The sequence below is a fragment of the Pollachius pollachius genome (assembly GCF_949987615.1).
Source record: "Pollachius pollachius genome assembly, chromosome: 5".
In the NCBI taxonomy this organism is placed as follows: Eukaryota; Metazoa; Chordata; class Actinopteri; order Gadiformes; family Gadidae; genus Pollachius; species Pollachius pollachius.
Window position 1 is genome coordinate 28075340 of NC_136938.1, and position 23297 is coordinate 28098636.

The 23297-nt window shown below is 49.0% G+C and overlaps 1 protein-coding gene across 3 annotated transcripts in view; it reads right to left on the bottom strand.

The window, feature by feature from the left end:
* Positions 1-23297, bottom strand: part of tcf12 (transcription factor 12) — a 45996-nt gene that overhangs the window by 8441 nt on the left and 14258 nt on the right. For 2 of the 3 annotated variants that reach the window (XM_079736433.1, XM_079736432.1), the window contains exons 6-13: positions 21170-21231; positions 20355-20466; positions 19700-19752; positions 7102-7201; positions 6546-6688; positions 6119-6263; positions 5921-5991; positions 1382-1517 (exon numbers count right to left, since the gene is read on the bottom strand). In XM_079736433.1, the coding sequence (XP_079592559.1) occupies positions 1382-1517; positions 5921-5991; positions 6119-6263; positions 6546-6688; positions 7102-7201; positions 19700-19752; positions 20355-20466; positions 21170-21231 (822 nt within the window). Of the gene's footprint in view, positions 1-1381; positions 1518-5920; positions 5992-6118; positions 6264-6545; positions 6689-7101; positions 7202-11150; positions 11280-19699; positions 19753-20354; positions 20467-21169; positions 21232-23297 lie in introns of those variants that run through there. The other variant, XM_079736434.1, reaches the window with a different exon arrangement.

Consider the following 23297-nt stretch of genomic DNA (forward strand, 5'->3'; position numbering starts at 1 on the left):
GGGGAAGGGGATGTAGTGCCTGTAGTTCCCCACTGTTGGGTCTCAGGAATCAACAACATGTCTGCTGGGAAAACCGGCCACTTTAGTCCCCACCTAGGCTAGCTTGGCTTAGTGCAATAGTAGCTTAGCTAATTGTTTTAGTAGCTTAGCTTACTGTTATAGTATCTTAGCTTAGTGCTAAAGTAGCTTAGCTTAGTGTTGTAGCAGCTTAGCTCAGTGTTATAGTAGCTAAGCTTAGTGTTGTAGTAGCTTAGTGTTGTAGTAGCTTAGCTCAGTTTCAAACAACCGACATCGGCTCAGTTTCAAACAACCGACATCTCTGCCAATCTCTTTAAAACAAGGTGGAAATGGGAAGCCTTTCCAGCCTGAACGCTCCCTTAGTTGGTGGGCCGGGAACGACAGCTGAGGAAAGCTACAAAGACAGACAGCTGCTGCCGGAATATCTTCACACATTCGTGGGCACGACTGCCAACAGAAAATACCAACCGCGCCCTAATACTCCCTTTCCTTGGACAGTATATGTATAATAACGGATCATGCTTTCGTTGGCTAAACTAGTAGAGGAGACTCTCTCATTGGATGGCCTGATGACACATATACTCGTCAATCCCTTCATCACAGAACCCTGTGGAACCCACGGCAGAGACTAGCTACAGGCTGGTCTCTACCAGACAGGAGAGACCAGCCTGTAGCTAGTCTCTACCAGACGGGAGAGACTAGCTACAGGCCAGTCTCAACCAGACGGGAGAGACCAGCCTGTAGCTAGTCTCTACCAGACGGGAGAGACTAGCTACAGGCCAGTCTCAACCAGACGGGAGAGACCAGCCTGTAGCTAGTCTCTACCAGACGGGAGATACTAGCTACAGGCAGGTCTCTACCAGACGGGAGGGACTAGCTACAGGCCGGTCTCTACCAGACGGGAGAGACTAGCTACAGGCCGGTTGCCCGTCTTGGAGAGACTAGCTACATGCTGGTCTCTACCAGACAGGAGAGACCAGCATGTAGCTAGTCTCTACCAGACGGGAGAGACTAGCTACAGGCCGGTCTCTACCAGACGGGAGGGACTAGCTACAGGCCGGTCTCTACCAGACGGGAGGGACTAGCTACAGGCCGGTCTCTACCAGACGGGAGAGACTAGCTACAGGCCGGTCTCTACCAGACGGGAGAGACTAGCTACAGGCCGGTCGCCCGTCTTGGAGAGACTAGCTACATGCTGGTCTCTACCAGACAGGAGAGACCAGCATGTAGCTAGTCTCTACCAGACGGGAGAGACCAGTCTAAGTCAGCGGGGATAACGTGTGTGTTGGTTCTGGTAACACCACGCCCCTACATGGAGGTGCAGGTGAGGGTGGTGCAGGTGGTGTAACAGGCGGCCTCCTACCTGCTCTGCCAGAGGGGGGGGCAGCAGTCAGCACGGGGTCCACGGAGCCGTCCCCCGCTGGGAGGGGCGTGGGGGACCCCCCCGGGGAGGAGGGGTTGGAGGGGAAGCTGCTGCTAGTGTGGTCTGGGGAGTAGATCTGGAGGAGGAGAGGAGGAGGGTTAGGAGAGGAGGTTAGGAGAGGAGGAGGGGAGGAGGAGGGTGAGGAGAGGAGGAGGGTGAGGAGGTTAGGAGAGGAGGAGGGTGAGGAGAGGAGGTTAGGAGAGGAGGAGGAGAGGAGGAGGGTGAGGAAAGGAGGTTAGGAGAGGAGGAGGGTGAGGAGAGGAGGTTAGGAGAGGAGGAGGAGAGGAGGAGGGTGAGGAAAAGGGAGGTTAGGAGAGGAGGAGGGTGAGGAGAGGAGGTTAGGAGAGGAGGAAGGTGAGGAGAGGAGGTTAGGAGAGGAGGAGGAGAGGAGGAGGGTGAGGAGAGGAGGAGGGTGAGGAGAGGAGGTTAGGAGAAGAGGAGGAGAGGAGGAGGGTGAGGAGAGGAGGAGGAGGGTGAGGAGGTTAGAGAGGAGGAGAGTGAGGAGAGGAGGTTAGGAGTGGAGGAGGAGAGGAGGAGGGTGAGGAGGGGAGGTTAGGAGAGGAGGAGGGTGAGGAGAGGAGGAGGGAGAGGAGGTTAGGAGAGGAGGAGGGTGAGGAGAGGAGGAGGGTGAGGAGGTTAGGAGAGGAGGAGGGTGAGGAGAGGAGGAGGGCGAGGAGGTTAGGAGAGGAGAACAGCCTACTGTGTCCTATGCTTCTTTAGAGTTTGCGTGTTTCCGTGATTTAGCCAAAGTGACCATAAAAAGCGTTTTATTGCAATTGGTTCTTTGTCTGACTCAGAAGACCACTAGAGTCACTAGACTGTCAGTTTATCCGCTGCACTGATACTCATATCGTATTTTGAGGATTTACATTTACATTAAGGGCATTTAGCAGACGCTTTTATCCGAAGCGACTTACAATAAGTGCATTTGTTACAATAAGTACATTTGTCATAAGAAGTGAAACAATATATCGCTGTCGGTACAGTAAAGATGTTCATAGAACCAAGTGCAAGTATTACAATTACAAGAGGATGACATGTCTATTGTAAGAACAGGGGAATTGGAGGGACAGGGGATTATCAAACCAAACCAAACAAAGACTTAAGAACGCCACACATCTCTGACTAGAGATGGTGTCAGATAGGAAGACCTCTCTGACTAGAGGAGATGGTGTCAGAATGGAAGACCTCTCTGACTAGAGGAGGTGGTGTCAGAATGGAAGACCTCTCTGACTAGAGGAGATGGTGTCAGAATGGAAGACCTCTCTGATTAGAGGAGATGGTGTCAGAATGGAAGACCTCTCTGACTAGAGGAGATGGTGTCAGAATGGAAGACCTCCCTGATTAGAGGAGATGGTGTCAGAATGGAAGACCTCTCTGACTAGAGGAGATGGTGTCAGAATGGAAGACCTCTCTGACTAGAGGAGATGGTGTCAAAATGGAAGACATCTCTGACTAGAGGAGATGGTGTCAGAATGGAAGACCTCTCTGACTAGAGGAGATGGTGTCAGAATGGAAGACATCTCTGACTAGAGGAGATGGTGTCAGAATGGAAGACATCTCTGACTAGAGGAGATGGTGTCAGAATGGAAGACATCTCTGACTAGAGGAGATGGTGTCAGAATGGAAGACCTCTCTGACTAGAGGAGATGGTGTCAGAATGGAAGACCTCTCTGACTAGAGGAGATGGTGTCAGAATGGAAGACCTCTCTGACTAGAGGAGATGGTGTCAGAATGGAAGACATCTCTGACTAGAGGAGATGGTGTCAGAATGGAAGACCTCTCTGACTAGAGGAGATGGTGTCAGAATGGAAGACCTCTCTGACTAGAGGAGATGGTGTCAGAATGGAAGACCTCTCTGACTAGAGGAGATGGTGTCAGAATGGAAGACCTCTCTGACTAGAGGAGATGGTGTCAGAATGGAAGACATCTCTGACTAGAGGAGATGGTGTCAGAATGGAAGACATCTCTGACTAGAGGAGATGGTGTCAGATTGGAAGACCTCTCTGAGAACCAGAGTCTGAAGAAGGACCGACCACTAACGATCCTACGGTCAAACGGAGCTCGAAGGAAACAACTTCAGTTCTGAGGGGAGGATAGAGTTCAAATCATGATCAATAATCTCCTCATTCAGTCCTGATCTCTGGGCTTTGGTGTTTCAATCAACTGTGGGACTCTAAATGTTGGCTGAACAGGGGGGGGGAGACAAGTGAATAAACACATCGCTGAAAGCACACTGCTACCCACTCCACAATGTCCGCCCTCTGAACACGTTTCAGCGTACGGGGGGTTGTCCGAGCGAAGCCAACGCCGCCAAATTGAAACAAACCCCCAAATTAAAAACGGCCAGAAGTCATTCAGGGAAACCGCCCGATGAGGTACGCTCGGCTCTCCCCTGACCCGTGCAGCTGCAGCCGGACCGAGGCAGGACGCCTTCCCCTGTCATGAACCCACTCCCCGCCTGTCACGGTCTGTGGTCCCACAGACAGCAGGCGGCCAATAAGCACAGCTAATTCAGAATGGAGGCGAACAAAGGCCGTACAAAGGAGGGGGTGTGGGGCCAGCGGTCTGGGGCCCAGGGGCCTCTGGGACCGGGGGCCTCCCTCCCCGACCAGCCCCCGTGCTGCCCGACCAGGGCCCCCCTCATCCGCTTTGTCATGCTAATGGCATCGAGTCTGCAGATACAAAAAGACTTGATTTGTTATAATCAACGACCCTGCGTCCATTTCAGACGTATCGATCGGTCCAGTGCCTTAATGCTGGGCTCCCCATCGAGGTTCGTGCAGACATTGATTCGTCCCACATGCGGTCGTATTTCTAAATGATGAGGAGATGCTTCCAAAAAGATTATTATGTTCAGATAAATATGGGGAGTTCAACCCGACCACGTTTAAGTGGTTCACAGATATGGTCCTACTTCATTTGCCCTTAAAGCGCTTAATGTCCCAACAACGATGTACCTTCAAGAGTTCAAACATTAATAAATCCGGGATAACCGAGTCCTCGTGAATAGGAAGGCTTTAGGAGCGTTCTGAATGTACTCTTCCCTTTCTTGAATAGACTCAGATTAAGCCCACAATTATCCTGGCTTAGGCCAAAAAGCAACCTCAACATATCCTCTGGCTGTGTCTTTAATCAGCGTTCAGCGGAGCACTTAATTCCCCATGTGACCGCAGAGATCACCTTCTTTAGCGCACGCAGGGCTGTCCTCTCCGGGGGCACTGAGAGAAAAGTACATGTTACACAAGAGCCTGGAAGATAGGGGTGTGATGACTCTGAAGATGGACTGTCCTCAGAGGAACCTGGTTCCTGGGTGTTGTGCAGCTGTTTTTCACAACCTGTGTAGTCGTATGACCGCTACGGCTCCATCATCATGGCCCAACACATTTAATACCCTTGTGGAAGTATATTTCTATATCTGCGTCAGCAACAATCAACATACAGGATATTAGCATTTCATGTTCTTTACAGAGTCATTTTAGTTTTGTAGGTTTAACAAAGCAGAACCTATTCCCTGTGACGTTCCCCAGTTGGGAATCAGAAATGATGTTCAAACTAAACTGACAACATACAAGTGTTTTCAAAACACGCTAATGACCCCCCCTAACCCCCTATAGAAGTAAAAGGGTGGGTGAGGGAGGGTGACTGAGGGGGTGAGGGAGGGTGACTGAGGGGGTGAGGGAGGGGGTGAGGGAGGGTGACTGAGGGGCTGAGTGAGGGGGTGAGTGAGGGTGACTGAGGGGGTGAGTGAGGGGGTGAGGGTGGGTGACTGAGGGGGTGAGTGAGGGTGACTGAGGGGGTGAGGGAGGGTGACTGAGGGGGTGAGTGAGGGTGACTGAGGGGGTGAGGGTGGGTGAGTGAGGGGGTGAGGGAGGGTGAGTGAGGGGGTGAGGGTGGGTGAGTGAGGGGGTGAGGGTGGGTGAGTGAGGGGGTGAGGGAGGGTGAGTGAGGGGGTGAGGGAGGGTGAGTGAGGGGGTGAGTGAGGGTGAGTGAGGGGGTGAGTGAGGGTGACTGTGGGGGGTGAGTGAGGGTGGGTGAGTTAGGGGGTGAGGGAGGGTGACTGTGGGGGTGAGGGAGGGTGACTGTGGGGGTGAGGGAGGGTGACTGTGGGGGTGAGGGAGGGTGACTGTGGGGGGGTGAGGGAGGGTGACTGTGGGGGTGAGGGTGGGTGACTGTGAGGGTGAGGTAGGGTGACTGTGGGAGTGAGGGTGGGTGAGTGAGGGGGTGAGGGAGGGTGACTGTGGGGGGTGAGTAAGGGTGACTGTGGGGGTGAGGGTGGGTGAGTTAGGGGGTGAGTGAGGGTGATTGTGGGGGGTGAGTGAGAGGGTGAGTGAGGGGGTGAGGGAGGGTGACTGTGGGGGTGAGTGAGGGTGACTGTGGGGGTGAGGGTGGGTGACTGTGGGGGTGAGGGTGGGTGAGTGAGGGGGTGAGGGTGGGTGACTGTGGGGGTGAGGGTGGGTGAGTGAGGGCGTGGCTCACCGAGGCTAAAGCTTTGCCGAGGGCGTCTCCGGTCTGCGACCCTCCCGTGGCTCCGCCCTGATTGGCAGCAGCTGAGGAGACACAGACAGGTGGTTGAAGAAGGGTTCACCCCATGCAAACCGACCCGTCTCACACTACAGATTGAATCACGGTTTAATCAGCGCGTTGGGCGCCGGTGACGTGAACCCGACCACGTACCCATCAGCCCCCCGGCGGCCGGGCTGCCGGGCGGGGCGTGGCCGGCGGCGATGAACGGCGCGGCGCTGGCGTGGCCGCGGTGGAAGCTGGACACGGGAGGGAGCCCGCCGCTGACGTCTGGAGACACACAATGGGCCGGGTAGTTCTGGAAGGAGGAAAAGGTTTTGTCAGAGGTCGATATGTAACCCAACAAGGATTCTCTCTGTGGAACGTTGGAACAATTCAAGGTTCCCGGGGAGCACGGCGGAAGGCTGTGAGGGTGAGGCGTCTCGCTCAGGGACACCTCGACGCTCAGCTGGGAGGAGCCGGGGATCGAACCAGCAACCTTCCGGTCACCAGCCAGCCCGCTCTACCCACTGAGCCACACGCGCCACAAGAGACTCCCCCTCCCGTTCCTCTGTGTGTCCCTCGGCGTCAGGGCTCCTACCAGACGCTCCTGGGAGTGCAGGTGGTTGTAGCTGCCGGTGGTCTGCTGCATGTGGGAGGAGGATCCGCCAAACAGGCTTCCGTAGCCGGGCTGGCCGATCCCACTGGACGGGTTCCACGGGTCCGAGGAGCTGTGGGTCCCATCTAGAGGTACACAGCAGCAAGTCAGTCAGGAGACCCCCCACCAGAAGAGGCTTTGTGAAGCCGGTTCTCACCCTGGCTGGATCCACCCTGGATACCGCTCGGTGAGAGAACAGTTCCAGCTAGGGGACACAGCTGTAAGCATACAGCCTTAAACCTAATCACATTGTAGTCATATCAGATTGAAACCGTTTTCACACACTCACAACATCACACATCACACACTCACAACCTCGTAAAAATACCATTATCTCCTCCTCAGTGGGCTGTTTATTTCATGACATCAATACTTTAGGGTGCTACCCTTAGAGAACTTCATATTTTATTTGCTAAGGGACCAAACTCAACACAATTCAAGCTGTATTTCAAACAAAGAGTTGGCTATGGTTCTTTTAAACCTTTGCTTCCAAACTTACCGAAGAAAGAGCTTGCGAACATGTTGGCGGAGGGCTTCGGGGGCGAGTAGGAGGGAGCGTCTCGGCTGAACTCCTCCGAGTTGGGAGAGGGCGCGTACACCTGCCGTGAGGACACAAGACAAATGAGCGGGACGCATTCAGTTCCCATCCCAACGTCCTTTATTGCGAGCGTCGGCTGAACCCAGTTATTGATGAACTAATTCATCCTCCTTTCATCTCCCAGATTATTGTTGAATTAGAAGCCTCGTATTTATTTACATCGGTACTACTATCGTGTACACTGCTAGTGTATAAAGATACATTTTCCATATTTATTTGTTTGGCCTTTCCACCCTGACACCCTCATTTTACGTCTGGGATTATGAATACTATCTTATCTCTCGTTCCCTCCCATCTCTGTCCACGAGATAAAACATGCAAATAGCATTCCACACAGATGAGTCGACGGCGGATCCAGGCGATGAATTAGAGCTCGGATGACAACGAGCGCGTTGAAATAGCAGGGCTCATCGGAGGTATTTGCATCTCAGCGTAGCACTGTGCTCAGAGTCAGCCAGGGTTAAGGCAACAAGCTGTTGCAGAAGGATATTAAATTACAGGAACTTGTGTCATTCAATTAGAATCAGAATCTGTTTATTTGTCTTTTTACAGTGTACAACGAAATTGTAGCAGCATCCAAGTATACACTGAACATAAAGAGTAAGAGTAACGAAAAGATGTACGAAACACACATAAGAAAAAGAAGAAACAAAGAAAAGAGCTACGAGCCGCTTGCCATCAAATGACAATAAGCAAGAGTAGAAGAAGAGAAGGGACATCAAACTGTTCAGATGTTTGAACCCATGTTTGAACATTCTCATCACAGCTTCCCTGCTTTCAATTGTGTCATTTGATGTCAAATCTGAATGTTTTTCTACTAAAACACTTAAAGACTAAAAGCCTGCTCGACTTTTCCACGGGATCTGGGAAGAGTGAACGAGCAACAGACATGCTGCTTTACAGCTGTGTGTGTGTGTGTCTGTGCGTGTACTTCTGTGTGTGTGTGTGTGTGTGTGTGTGTACACGTGTACTTGTGTTTGTGTTTGTGTGTGTGTGTGTGTGTGTGTGTGTCAGTGTGTGTGTGTGTGTGTGTGTGTGTGTGTGTGTGTACGTGTACTTGTGTGTGTGTGTGCCAGGCAGACAGATCAAACAGACCCGAGGACACCAGCACTGCTCTGACTTCATCCGCTCCAGATGAGGTGGCAGAGAGAGAACCACTAGCAGAGAACCAGGACCAGAGAACCACTAGCAGAGAACCACGACCAGAGAACCACAACCAGGAACCACGACCAGAGAAACATTAGCAGAGAACCAGGACCAGAGAACCACTAGCAGAGAACCACGACCAGAGAACCACTAGCAGAGAACCACGACCAGAGAACCACTAGCAGAGAACCAGGACCAGAGAACCACAACCAGGAACCACGACCAGAGAAACATTAGCAGAGAACCAGGACCAGAGAACCAGGACCAGAGAACCAGGACCACAGAACCAGGACCAGAGAACCAGGACCAGAGATCCAGGACCAGAGAACCATGACCAGAGAACCAGGACCAGTCACAGATCGGAGAGGAGTTGAGCCTCCGTGCGACGGACAGGATTGATCCTGTAATCATGTCGCACAAACCAAGGCCAGACGGGGACCCGACCGCTCTTGCCGCTGTCAGACCTGATCTACAGTCGCCAGGACTGAACCGCCAACAAGAAACCGACGCGGCCACGTGCCTCCAGCGCGGCTCGTGCGGCCGTTTGCTGCGTACTGAACCCCTGACACCAGGGGGGCCGCTCACGGCTCTAGAGGCCGGGCAGGGGGGGGACCGGCACGAGAGCCTCAGGTGGGCCCCAGGTTCACCTGCAGCGCAAGGTCCTCCAGACGGCCACCCACTGACAACGTTGGATTAAGGTGCTGTGGGAGGCGCGGGGGTCTCGTGGGGGGTGAGGGTGCTCTGGGCGTTCTGGGCGCCCACCTTCAGCACACCTCCATGACTCTCCGAGGTCGCCCCCCCCCCCCCCCGTCTGGGGCCCGGCGTCGAGCATAATGTGGCATGGAGGTTGGAGCGAGGGCTGGCCAGGCAGGGCATTAATAAACCAGTTAATAAACCATCCCTGAACTGGTCTGGAGCCCGATGCCACTGGCCTCTGAGGAGAACGCCCCGTTCACTCCTCTGGGAAGACCTTCATTAAAGCGCCGTCACTCACAGACTACAAAGACAGCGTACACACACGACCTCCAGGGTCAGAGCTCTAGGGGCCGCATGATTACAAGGGAGATGCAAGAATATAATATAAGTCATTTAAACTAAAGAGACATTATTTTATATTTTAAAAATGATTCAGTTTGTTTGAATAACAAATCGGAAATCTGAACACTTTGATTTTGTAAAAGAGAAATCTGATCACCTTCAGCCAGACGTCACGATCATGAGGCATAATAGAACCATAAATATGGAGTGGTTGTTTTGATATTGCGTTGCATGTTCAACATGCCACAGACGGTAACAAAACCAAGCTGTGGTAAGCTAGCTCAGGTTCTGTCCTCATTGCAACATATCCGGATCTCCAACTTCACGGAACAAGGGATTAGTGTTGGGATGATATCTGATCGCCAATAAACCGTAATGGCATTACCTGTTTTGTTTGTAATTATATACTGCTGTAACATTGCCATATAAATGCAAAATACTTGCAAATATGAAAATGAATAATTATTAAAAGGTGATATGATAATAACCAATAAAAATCCTAAATGAGATGCTACAACATCAGTATGAATAGACAGATGACACAAAGGAATATTGTTGAAATGTTCTTATCATGGGAGAGCACTGCGTGTGCATGTGTGCGTGCATGTGAGTACTCCCATGCAGGCCAGTAAAACCTTCAACCAAACCCAGCGATGGTCCCATAAAGTGATCAGTCTGATCAGTTCCTCCGGCCCTCAGCCACCAGCAGGCTGAGGGCCAATATGAGGCTCCAGGGCGCCAGAGGCTGAGAGCTTCGACATTCTGCTTACATTCGCTTTATCATCACTTTGGTTTATCGCAAAAACAATCACAAAATCACTTAGTTTGGTTTGAGTTTGGGTTTCAGAGTCGTCTTTTAGGAACTGGTTTTGATCAGAAAGTTGGAACTATGTTTATCCATTTGCTCTCAAATGTGCAGTGCAAACTAAAGATAGATGAAAACATTTGGTCGCATATTTTTTTAAAGTATGAATGACGTGTTACACACGCACACACACACACACACACACACACACACACACACACACACACGCACACACACACACACACACAAACACTGCCAGACTGCTCTGCATTCACTCACAGAAACGTCAACAAAAAAGAATACTTAGTAAACACACAATATAAAATCCAATAAGTTGTAACTGAAAAGTTCACCAAACCTGTCAGTCTCCCTGTGGCTCGTACACGGCGATATGATGAGGAACAGATGGAACTGCAGTCACACCGGTGCTTGGAGCTCAATCAGCAAACAGGGAAGTGTATCCTCAACAGGCACTCTCTCTCCCTTAATCACTTCCAGACGCCAACTTGTTATTATTTCAATCCAGTCTCTGAGCCGAACCAAACAGCCAATACAAACACATTCACAGCTGCCTGCTGAGAATGGAACCTTTTCCCCCTCACTGACACATTCAGGATCATATTTATGAGAATGAGGACACTTATGAATTCACCAAACAACACTGATGGGTTTCTAGAGTCGAGCCCCAGTCAAAGGCTAGGGTAGAATCCAGTGTCAGAGTGCGGAGGGCAAGTGCTGAAATAACTTCATTCTGAGCAACTGAAGCTGAACATGAATGTCACAGATTGTCACAAGTATTATGATACACACGCACACACACACACACACACACACACACACACACACACACACACACACACACGCACACACAGACACACACACACATAGCGGCACACTCTCACACACTTTACTTCTCCTGTCCCCCTCTGATACCACACTCATCCAGAGAGCTGGAACTCACCGATTTGCCGTTGTAGTAATACATCAAGGAGTTGCTGCCCATTCCTGGGACAGGGTAGGCACAATGCATTCTAGCCTCAACTCTCACACTGGCAACTGCGCGAGCGTCCTGTCTGAGCACAGTGCAGCACTGGTCTCCTCCCTAGACGCACATCCCAGGCATTCAGGAGGGACTAATCGTTCTCCCAGCCCCGGCCGACACAACGCTCAGGGAACTAATGCAAAGCAGGACTGAACCACTGCACGCCGCTCACAGGGGTGGACTGGAGCAGGGGGGGGGCTGAGCTGCTGTGGTACAGTCCGCCCTCTAAGTGCTCAGGGAGAGCGGGGGACTGGGGAAGGGGGGAGGGTGGGGGAGAGAGAATATAAAGGGAAGAGGGCGGGACCGAAAACAAATGTGTGAGCAGATTTAGGACAGCCCAAAAAAAATATAGAAAGTATAAAAAAATAGCCGAGACAAAACAAACTAGGACATGAGCCTGCTGGCCAAAATAGGATCCAAACTCATACGCTCTTCCTATAATAATCAGAGGAGTCTGTTGGCAGTGAATACGCATAGTGATGTTGTAGCAATCCAGACATCGATCTTTGAATATTCAAACGACTCGACATGGAAACTACCCGGTTTCCATGAGACAATTAGCAGTGGGAGCCTTTGCCGGGATTATTATTTTATGGTTACATTGCATGGCCGGAGTACGGCTGTAGAACTAAGGCAAGACAAAGACAGAAGCACAAGAGTGTGTTTAACAAACATCCCCCCCCAAAAAAGACAGGAATCCTGAGCAGAGGAAGTAAACAGAAAAGTCTGGCGCGCAGCAGCTGCTGAGAGCTCCTCCCTGATGACAGCCAATAGGTCAACGCTGTTCCCTAAACACAGTGGGGGCCCTCACACACCGGGCAAGTCACACACAGTGTACCAGTGTCCCAGCAGCCAGGCCACGGCCGGTTTTCAACCTGTGATGGTGGACGAGGTGAGGGATGGTTAGAGCAGGGCAGGATCCCAGTTCGTCTGATGCACAGAGCACTCTCTACAGCCCCAGCCTTTCATGTCTGCTCGCAGAGGCTTCCTTGACCAATCAGAGGCACACACACGCAATGAGAGGATTATTGTTACACACAGATGAAAGCTCCCAGCCATCCCTTTTAAGAGGGGCGCTTTAGTGTGTTTTTAGTTATTTATTCTCCCTTCCTCTATGCAAGTCTTTCAAACTTCGCCAAGAGATGAAATATACATACTGATATAATTTCAGTCCTGGCATTGGTGCTCTAGGGAAATCGATGATAGAAGTATGTTTAAAAAGCCTTAAACCATCCCAGACGGGAATTGAATTGATTAAATAAAGTGCAACTATATTATTTGCTATGTATTGAAATAGATACAACAGCATGTTTTTGGGGACGGAAAATGATGTTCAGGTGTGGATATTGTCGATCACATTTCAAAGGCATTAAGTCGTTCAATGTTAATCTCAGCACCAAAGATGGTTGCAGACCAAAACAGTTGGACTAAGGGGTATTGGTAATTCAAAAGGCGATCACATCATACCAAAAGTATTGCTTGCAAAGACACAAAAAGACAGAGATGCTACAATGTTCACACAAATCGTCCCGTTTGCCCGACACACCACCAGTGGGATGAAGAATGTAAGCAACAGCAGTCGTGTTTAAAAGCATACTTCCTTCCAGCTCCCAGTCACTAGGATGAGACGTTCTAGAACAGCCGTCAGGCTAGTGATTGTGGACGTCCATGTTCCGAAGCCTAAAAGCAGTCTCATATCAAGGAAAGCCTCAATGCCGTGAACTCACAAAAGCGCTCCAGGAACCATTTACAACAGGCAAGAAAGGAAGTTATGAGTCCATGAGTGCATTTCTATGTTAGAGCGTTTCTATGTTCTACTGTGTTTTAACCTGTTCTCCTCAGCAGATGGAAGGGGCGCAGGCCTCTGGCTGCCCTCCCTGTACTCCAGTATCTGCGGCAGAGGAGCGTTTCTGAAACCCAAAGCATGAAACCATCCCAGCTCCTAGGCAGAGACGTAGAGGTGTCTGCGACACTGTTAGGGTCCTCCTAGTCAAAGCAGGGGTGCCCGGCTCATCAGCCATGTGATTGGCTGAGCTCTGGGGAGCCTACTAATTTACTAGACACCCCCGTTTTCCAAGGACGGTCCCCGGCTGGAAATGATCCCTTTTTTGGACTACATTAATCTAGCTTGCTCATGAATATTCATTAAAAGACACAGTGACATGGGTTTAGAGGCGCCAAGTGAGATAGAGGGAGGGGCTTCTGGAAGAGGGATATCTGTTTCCGTTAATGTTTGTTTATATTGTTTGACATTGCTTTGTGAGATTCTTGGCCCGTATTTGTTCTCCTTGTCTATGTCGTTGTGACTCTTGTTATTTTCTAGTTGTTCTCCAGGCTCCAGACTGTTACCTGGCAAACACGCAGCTCGTAGGAAGTAGGAGGACGCAAATTATTTCGCGGTACAAAATACTAATTCATGACCCCCCTCCCAGCCTCAGCCCCTGAGGGACGGACCAGGCTGGCAGAACAGGCAGAGCAACAGTTTACTAACCGACGCTCAGTCTGAACCAGTTCCTTAAACTGGCAGACGTCCCAAAGAACCAACAACAATAGTTTGTTGGTGTGACTTCACAACGTCAGACTTGGAAACCTGTAAGAGTGCTGAGTCTGGTTTACAGCCAGGGCGAAACACCAGAGGCTCAACATGGATGACTGAATAGGAAGATGCATTATCTTTTCTTAAAAAATAATCCAAAGATCGTTCGGCGTGCTTTGCAATCTGCACGTGGTGATGGAAAAAACCAAAGTATCCCGACACATCAGCATGGATCCTTTAATGAAGAATTCTTATCTCAGCTCGCCAAAACAGAGCCCTGAATGCAATCCAAGCATCATAAAGATGATTTGATTGTTGCATGCAACGGAAATAATAACACAATATAATTGTTTTTTGACGTTTTCAATATAGCCAGCTATTGGAGATAAGTGTACCCTGTGGCAGCACAAATTTAGAAGGACAATTATTGTTTATAAGAAAAACATTGAAGATTTTGTTTGCAGCAGTTATTCTAAAACATTACTCAAAATTATTGGAGAATAATAACAATGACTGAAGATGATACATTCAGAAGTTAAATAATCAGGATACCGGATTAGCTAGGCTACATATAGATAACTTCAGGGTCACGTTTACTAAGACAAATAAATACATTTTCCATTTTTTTATTACACTGCTCATTCCAGTTATGCCCTCTTTGGGGTAAATGTTATTTAAATCAGACGTGAAATGTGTATGCCTCGGTCTCAACAATGCCTAGGCCACTATAATATTATTAATCATAATAGTATCTTATTAGTTGAAAGGAAACCAACAGAAACGTTGAGGACTTATAGTCCTTAACGTACTGCTAGTATTGTGGTATAGTATTGTAGTTAGTCTCACAAATCAGACTAAACTAATAACGAGGTAGCAAGACTCATTAAAAAAAAAAAAAGAATGGCGTACATTTAACGCACAATGAGAGACCATATCATTTGACCCATTTAGGAATGAATGACGGGAGGAATCAAATGGCTGTTACAAACAAAACACATTCAACCGACTCATCAACCTTATCTATCGCCAAAAAGACAAAACTCTTATTTAACTGCGAGCATGTTTATCAAAGTCTGCTTAAATACCTGTTGATCATGACAAGCAGGGAGCGAGAGAGCTGCAGAGATCATCGGCGTGAGGGCGTGAGCTACAAGGAGCCAGTGAGCAGTCTCTCTCCTCTGAATGTCACCCCTCCGCCCGGGGCCTGAGGCTCTGCCCTAGGCCGACTCTCCCTGTCTTGGAGCCGCGAGCAGCAGTACTGATGTTGTCTGATGGGATCTGTCACAAAGCTAATGTCAATCCCTTTGGTCATGCACAACCCACCAAGGCACACTGAGATGCTGCTTTGGAAATCCCTGAGGCGCAGTCCCACACCCACGGACACGCACGCACGCACGCACGCACGCACGCGTGCGCACACAAACAAACACAACCAGCCTCATCCTGAGAACAAGAGCTATTGTGCTTCTGAAACATATTTGATTTGCTCCAGTCTGCTCCTGTCAGGACAGGTTCCCCTCCAGCCGTCCAGAGACCCCACCTCATCAATGGACACGATCAGCTGCTATCAGAGCCCACCTTTTCAATAGACACGATCAGCTGCTATCAGAGCCAACCTCATCAATGAACATGATCAGCTGCTATCAGAGCCAACCTTATCAATGGATCAGCCGATATCAGAGCCAACCTCATCAATGGATACAATCAGCCGCTATTATAGCCAACCTTATCAATGGATCAGCCGCTATCAGAGCCAACCTTATCAATGGACATGATCAGCCGCTATCAGCCCCTAGCTTTGGGTTGGAAGGGCCTCCTGAGAAGCTCTATGAACACATCCTATGTGCACTGCCCAGTGTACACAGCCTGGAGCAATCCACCCATCCAATCACAAGCACCCGTTCATCTAAGGTCACGTACAGAGAGCTTCACACGGAACCAACATCCAACTCATCCAAGAGATTAGGCCTGCCAATCAATCTTATCAGCTGAATAGCCAACGGTGTCCCAACGAGTAGAGAGTGTCCCTCACGTTCACCCACTGAGTCAGGGAACGCCAACTAAATCAGGGAACGCCCACTGAATCAGGGTACGCCCACTGAATCAGGGAACGCCCACTAAATCAGGGAATGCCCACTAAATCAGGGAAGGCCCACTGAATCAGGGAACGCCCACTAAATTAGGGAACACCAACTAAATCAGGGAACACCCACTAAATCAGGGAACGCCCACTAATCAGGGAAGGCCTACTAAATCAGGGAAGGCCCACTAAATCAGGGAAGGCCCACTAAATCAGGGAACACCCACTGAATCAGGGAACGCCCACTAAATCAGGGAACACCCACTGAATCAGGGAAGGTCCAGAACAAATCACATATTAGACTCTAGATGATGCGGTGATATCTATCTCATTGAGCACCATCGTTTGAAAGCCAGTATTTGAACAAGTTCCACCCAGACAAATTTTTGGCATACTGAAGAAATGCAAGTTAAAACCAGAATTATGTAAATGACAAACAATCATGATAAAATGAGGTGAACACAACGATAAATATACAAGTAGCGTGAAGCCATGAGGATGGGTGTGTGCTAGAATGTGTGTGGACATGTGAATGTGAATGTGTGGTGTATACATGTGGATGTATGTTTAGAAAAGGTTTGTCTATGAGGTGAAAAGGCTTATAAACATTTAAATGTTTGCAATCACCAGCTGGCCTCTCCAGATAGCCTTCACATGGGGAGACTGCAGTGTCAGAAGCTCCATGCACTGAGGATGTGCCTCCATAAACATTTAGATTAGATTCCTTCATGTAGGACACACACACACACACACACACACACTTTAGCGCACAAACACACACACATACACACACACACACACACACACACACACACACACACACACACACACACACACATTTGCAACTCATACTACCCATCTGATTTAAGTATTTTTAGACTGAGAAGGACGAAGAGCTTAGGGAACGAAAAAAAAAGTGTGGAGATTGGAGGTTGAGAAACATGAATACAAAATATTCTCAGCAGTAGAAATAAAGATAGGAAGCATTTTGTTATAAATGTATTTTTAATCAAGCAGCTTTTCAGGCCTGTGGCGCGGCTGAGGTGCTGACACCAGCAGAACGCTTTCAGCGGCGTCTGCAGGCGGCAGTGCAGCCTGCGGCTCCGGCCTCCTCCAGCTGCTGGCAGGCTCCAGCCCTGCTCAGCCTCCACCCTCCTCCCAGCGCCTCCGCCGCCAGCGCCAGCGGCGGGAACGCATTCAGCGCCGCGCGCGAGCGTGTTCCTGCAGCACAAGCAGCGCCACCGCCACAGCATTCTCGGGCGAAAACCCCAGAAAAAGCTGAACAATCACAGCCACTTAAAGCCCCTTGGCAGAGCTCTCAGCGCTTGGAACAGTTCATGACACTTCCCATCACCACCACCTCCCACCACTCCCATCACCAACACCTCCCACCACTCCCTTCAACCACCACCTCCCACCTCCTGCGGCCGCCAGACATCCTCCCACTCCTCTACGGCTGCCACTATTGTCTTCTACTTCCTGCACTGCTTCTATTCTCCCCCTTTATCATTAACATCTTCTTTATTTTATAGGATCGGAGTCCAAGTGTAATAAATCCCCGAAGCCTGACGATCTGTCCTCAGAGCGGTGCAGGGTTAGGCGCGGGGGGACCAGGAACTAGTATTTCCTCCAGCCTCCTCTCCCTGCCCCCCCCAAAGAGCGACACAATGCACCTCCTGATTGGGCGGTTTTGAGTCTCAGAGCCACACCTGCGCCCGTGTGTTAAGTAGTGACAAATAAAAGCCTAACACCATTTACACAACAAAGAGATACGGCCGCCTGACAACCCCGCATCCATCCTCCCCCCTCCTCATCCATCCCTCCTCCTCCCTGATCCATCCCTCCTCCTCCCCCATCCATCCCCCCCCCTCCTCATCCATCCCTCCCTCCTCATCCCAACTCCCTCCTCATCCATCCCTCCCTCCTCATCCCAACTCCCTCCTCATCCATCCCTCCCCCCCATCCTTCCCTCCCTCCTCATCATCCCTCCCTCCTCATCCATCCCTCCCTCCTCATCCATCCCTCCCTCCTCATCCATCCCTCCCTCCTCATCCTTCCCTCCCTCCTCATCCATCCCTCACCCCCCCCATCCTTCCCTCCCTCCTCATCCATCCCTCCCTCCTCATCCTTCCCTCCCTCCTCATCCCAACTCCCTCCTCATCCTTCCCTCCCTCCTCATCCATCCCTCACCCCCCCCATCCTTCCCTCCCTCCTCATCCATCCCTCACCCCCCCCATCCTTCCCTCCCTCCTCATCCATCCCTCCCTCTTCATCCCGACTCCCTCCTCATCCATCCCTCCCCCCCGCTGATGTGAGGGGGAAGCAGCGACACCCTTTCTGCCGTCCGAGAGCCGACAGACTCTGTCGTGCAGACGGACGCGTCGGAGGAGAATCACTGACCCAGAGGCGTGCGCCGCAGCCCTCCGTGTCCTCCGGTCCGCTGCGTGTTGGCGGAGCTCGCACCGCTCCGCAGAACCGCAGAACCACAGCGCTGGCTCCGTCCCACAGAGAACCACTCACATGTTGCTTCTTATTATAGGGACCAAACAGAGAACCGCTAGCCATTCTTGAGTTAAGAGCTTACAGAAACAACCGTTGCAAATCCAACAATGACCATCTGACGTCGTGATTTATGTATATTAACCAGAGACCCCCCCCCCCCCCATCGAGGTCCAAGCGGGTGCAAGCTGAGCTCCCCACTCCTCTGCATCCTAATGCCTCCTGCTCCGCTGGGACCGGTTCCAGTAGACGTGGAGACACTCTGCTATTAATCTCTGTCTGCGCCCTGTTGGGCAGCATAATGACTAATTAAACATCAAACGAGCAGGAGAGGGGATCCACAGTGACAGCTCTGAGCCCCCCCCTCCCCAGAGAGGCCCAGCAGGGGGGGGGCGCACAGTGACAGGGCGGGAGATCCATCACCTCAATGTACACACACACACACACACGTATGGCACACGCACACAACTGACTTCATTAAACACAGTGTTTAACCCAAACAAGCACACGACTGACTGTTATAAACACACACAGCGTTAAACACAATCACACACACAACTGACTGTATCAAACACACACAGCATTAAACACAATCACACACACAACTGACTGTATCAAACACACACAGTGTTTAATACAAACAAGCACACGACTGACTGTTTCAAACACACACAGCGTTAAACACAATCAAACACACAACTGACTGTATCAAACACACACAGCGTTAAACACAATCACACACACAACTGACTATATCAAACACACACAGTGTTTAATACAAACAAGCACATGACTGACTGTATTAAACACACAGCGTTAAATACAATCACACACACAACTGAGTGTATCAAACACACACAGTGTTTGATACAAACAAGCACACGACTGACTGTATCAAACACACAAAGCGTTAAACACAATCAAGCACACGACTGACTGTATTAAACAAACAGCGTTTCACACAATCACACACACAACTGACTGTATCAAACACACACAGTGTTTAATACAAACAAGCACAAAACTGAGTGTAATATACACACACAGCGTTTAACCCATTCACGCACACATGCTCACACTAAATCTAGATTGTGTGCAAATATATAGAGCTGGCCGAATGGTTAACTCTGAACAAACACAATAGGAGCTGCGTACTCCGATAGGTGCAGCCGTTGAAGCCAGCGAGCTAACCCAAACCCCAAACCCAACACGGACCAGGTCGTCTGAGTGTGGGACAGGGAAGTCAGTGTGCGTCAGCGTCAGTGTGTTTGTGTGCTCGTGTGTCTGTGTGTTTGTGTGTCTGTGCTGCGTGAGGAACCCATTGATATGAGAAGCAGATGATCTTCCACTCACAGATGAAGGCAGACCGGGCGGGACCTTGCGAACCTTCTTTGTCTGCAGCGGCTCTGTGGAGATAAAAGCAGCTCTGGTCACACAGCGATAGAATGAAGGGAGTAGAACAACAAACACACAACTTCATGTTACTGGATACAATGAGACACATGAAGGACACCAACGGAGGCGGTGTATTTAACTGTAAATATTGGAACAAATAAAGCAATATAAATCAGTGAGTTAGGGTACACTCTGTTAGACACTGAGTGTTAGAGGGTGACTGAGTAAGATAGATATATAAGAAAAGAGGTTTTAAACATTTGAAGTAATATGGATATATTTTGCCTCCTTTTCAAAAACATTATGCACACATTGATGCAAGCCTAAGTCACTGAGATGAACTCTGAGTCCATTGTTAATGTAGCCACTCTTTAGTGTAACACCGTTCGGTCACACATTAGGAGGGCTCATCTGTTCTGACTGATACTACGATAAAACAACCTGCTTATGATTCAATTGCTACAACCTCAGAAGATAAATCTGGGATTACAGCAGAATTACAGTGTATACTTGAACATCAAAGACCATAACCGGTTTGCTTTAGAAGTCACTCAGTTAGTGAGTTAGTTAGTTAGTTAGTGAGTTAGTATATTGATCATGAAGAGGCCATTACCGATAGGCTCTGGAAGCGAGCGCCGTCTCTGATTGGCGGCTGTGAATGAGGGGAATGGAGCCGGCGACTTCACGGCCATAGGACGCGTTCCAACACTGGATCGCAAGCTTGACTAAGAGAAGAGAACACAAAGACAGAGACTTTTGTACAATATTTGAATTCATTTGAAAATCATGCAAATTCATGTATAAAACTGCTAGCAAGAATTATTACATAACATTTAATTATAATGTTATTATTATTATATTATATTATTATTATTTATTTTCTGAATTTAATGCCTTTAGACTGGTGATAATTTAATGAGAGGGTAAATAAATGTTTCCATGTGTTCTGTAGTATATTCTGTTCATAACAATGCACCACAGACAGAAACAATAATTGTACTGAGGTTAAATAATGAATGTAATATTTATGTACAGTGTGTTCATTAGGTGTCTTTTTTAATACCGCCGCCCCACAGCAGTCTTCGGTAGCGGGTTACACTGGCGGGTTAAGTTCTACTATCAGTACGATTCAAATGCAAGAGAATTAAAGTTTGAGTATCACCTGTGAATAAGATGATGTAAACGGCATAACGAATCCTGGGTATCTAGAAATCCCCCTAACCCATACCATACCCATACCAAACCGGGCTCTTCCTACTCCCCAGTCTTTGGGTTGCTTTCTTTGCTGTTTCTACCCATATTTCTTTTATTTTGTGTGGGCATGTGTTGCTGTGTGAGCTCTGCATAGATCAGGAGACTAATGGTTGATGTCGTCGTGTAGTTCTGTGTTGATCGGCTCAGGTGTGTCGCTGAATCACCCCAACTCACCTGACAGCCGGACTCGACGGGCTCTCTTCCGTAGCCCTGACCTACGGCCCTCTCTGCCTTACCTGCATACGCAAAAACAAAGGACATAAGGTCACAGAGATATCAGGTATCGTCACAGATCAATAGCTATGGCCTTGTTTACGCAAGCGTTATGAATCTCTGTTCGGATGCATCATTTGCGACAATCCGAAGCCCTGTAAGTGGGACGCCCCCCCTGGGTGCACAGCGAGGAGACGGTGATGAGTGCGTGCTGCCATCCTGGAAAAATAGCAGGTTCTGAATCCAGAAATGATATCAATTCCAAACCGGTTGTAGCGCCTAGATATATTTCTCGTGTACACAGGGCCTATGTTACGTTGCTGTTAAAATGCAGATTTCTGATTTGATAAACATTCATTTTCCGTAAGGTGTGTTTTGTTTCTCATAAATTAGATATTCTATAACTTTATTAACGATACTAAACTAAACAAGTTATCGCTGAGGTTAAGCTCTATGTAATAAGGGCAATGCTACCAGAGGCTAACAGAAACAGTCACCCAGCAAAAAAAACAGTTAAAAAAAACACCCATAGAACAACATGTTCCCCTACGAGTGGAGAGAGCAAGAGGTACGGTACTTATTTGCAGTAATACACAGTAGACTACATCGATATGTAACAGAATGAATCCTCCCCACTAATAGAGAGATCCGTGTGCAGGTCATCCATCACATGTCGTGTGTGGACTTGTTCACAAAGAGGCATTCAGGCTGCGAAAGAAAACCGGGAAAAAATGAAAAAACTCTGACAAATAAAGCACATGAATCATCCTCAACAATATCCCCACTCAGCAGTTTACCCCTCTGGAAAACAAACAAACACCAGAGACGAGAGCTGTGCTCGCACCATGATGAACAACTTTCCCAACGTCGTACATTATGTTTTGTCACACTTCAAAACATTAGAGGCGCAGACACAAGCATTGCAACTAAATTCTGTTTACTCTCGGGAAAAGGTAAATATTTTTAGGGAGTTAAAAACTTGCACAGTCTGGATATTTTGTTGCACAATGACTGATCTGAGCGTCGCTTCCACGTGCACAGGTGAACCCGGCCTCGTCTCACAGAATTCACAAGTGCTTATCCGTGCAGTCCTGCAGGAGAAGAGGCTGCTGCATCTGTTCCCAGTGTCTCAGGAGACTCCGTCAGGGGAGAGGCTGTTCTGTGTTCCATCAACAAGAACTCTGATGGAACAATCCTCCCCGAAAGTCATGAATAGGGAACAGTATTGGGCTGTTCCTAACAATGATCTACTGATACAATTCCAGAATATTATGTATGATATATTCCAGAGATAGATTTACTAATTCATTTCATTTGGGGTTCTGAAACGAAGAAACCTTGTGTTTTCCTGCTGGTTTATGATGGTTCTACTCCAGCCTCGTTGTCTCAACATCCCGAGAGTTGGGAATTGCTGGCTAGAGCAATGTAACTTTGCACATGCAAAAATATGCACTGTGAAATGCAGAAAGTGGCGCTTTATTTAGCAAGTTTGCGCTTCAGCTAACGCTGAACCGTGTCTGTTTGTCAAAATTCATTGAAGGTCGTGGTTCAAGACAAACTGGATATAAACTGCACCCATTTACGGCTGAAGAGATTTCTTCACCATTTAGGATTTAGTGTGCTAGCCTCTAAAACATTTATTTGTTTGAGGAGGTGGTCCTAAACCAAATCAGCCATAACTACTTATCATTTGAATTGCACAATAGAAACAATGATGAAACAATGCTGTCACTGGCCAACAGGTGGCGCAATGGCAAGCTTACACATTTATATAATATTGCAGTCAGCGTTTGGACCATTTGGTTGAAATGATACGCACATCACCCTAGCTAAATGTAATTACCGTAGGTCGGTTCAGTGTAAATCGTATCTTCTCACAGGACCTCAAAACTGAAAGGTCTGGTCAAGACTGAGTCAACATGAATCATTAGCCTGCTTCCTCCCACTCACTGTGTCTGCCGTGAATAATGCAGGACCACCTGTTGTTTCACATCCCACCAGGGCAGAGTGGTGCTCAGGAATTCACCCTTTCACACGCTGCTCAAACCTGGGAGGCTCAGCTGATCCAAGAGTCTCCCATGACCCATGG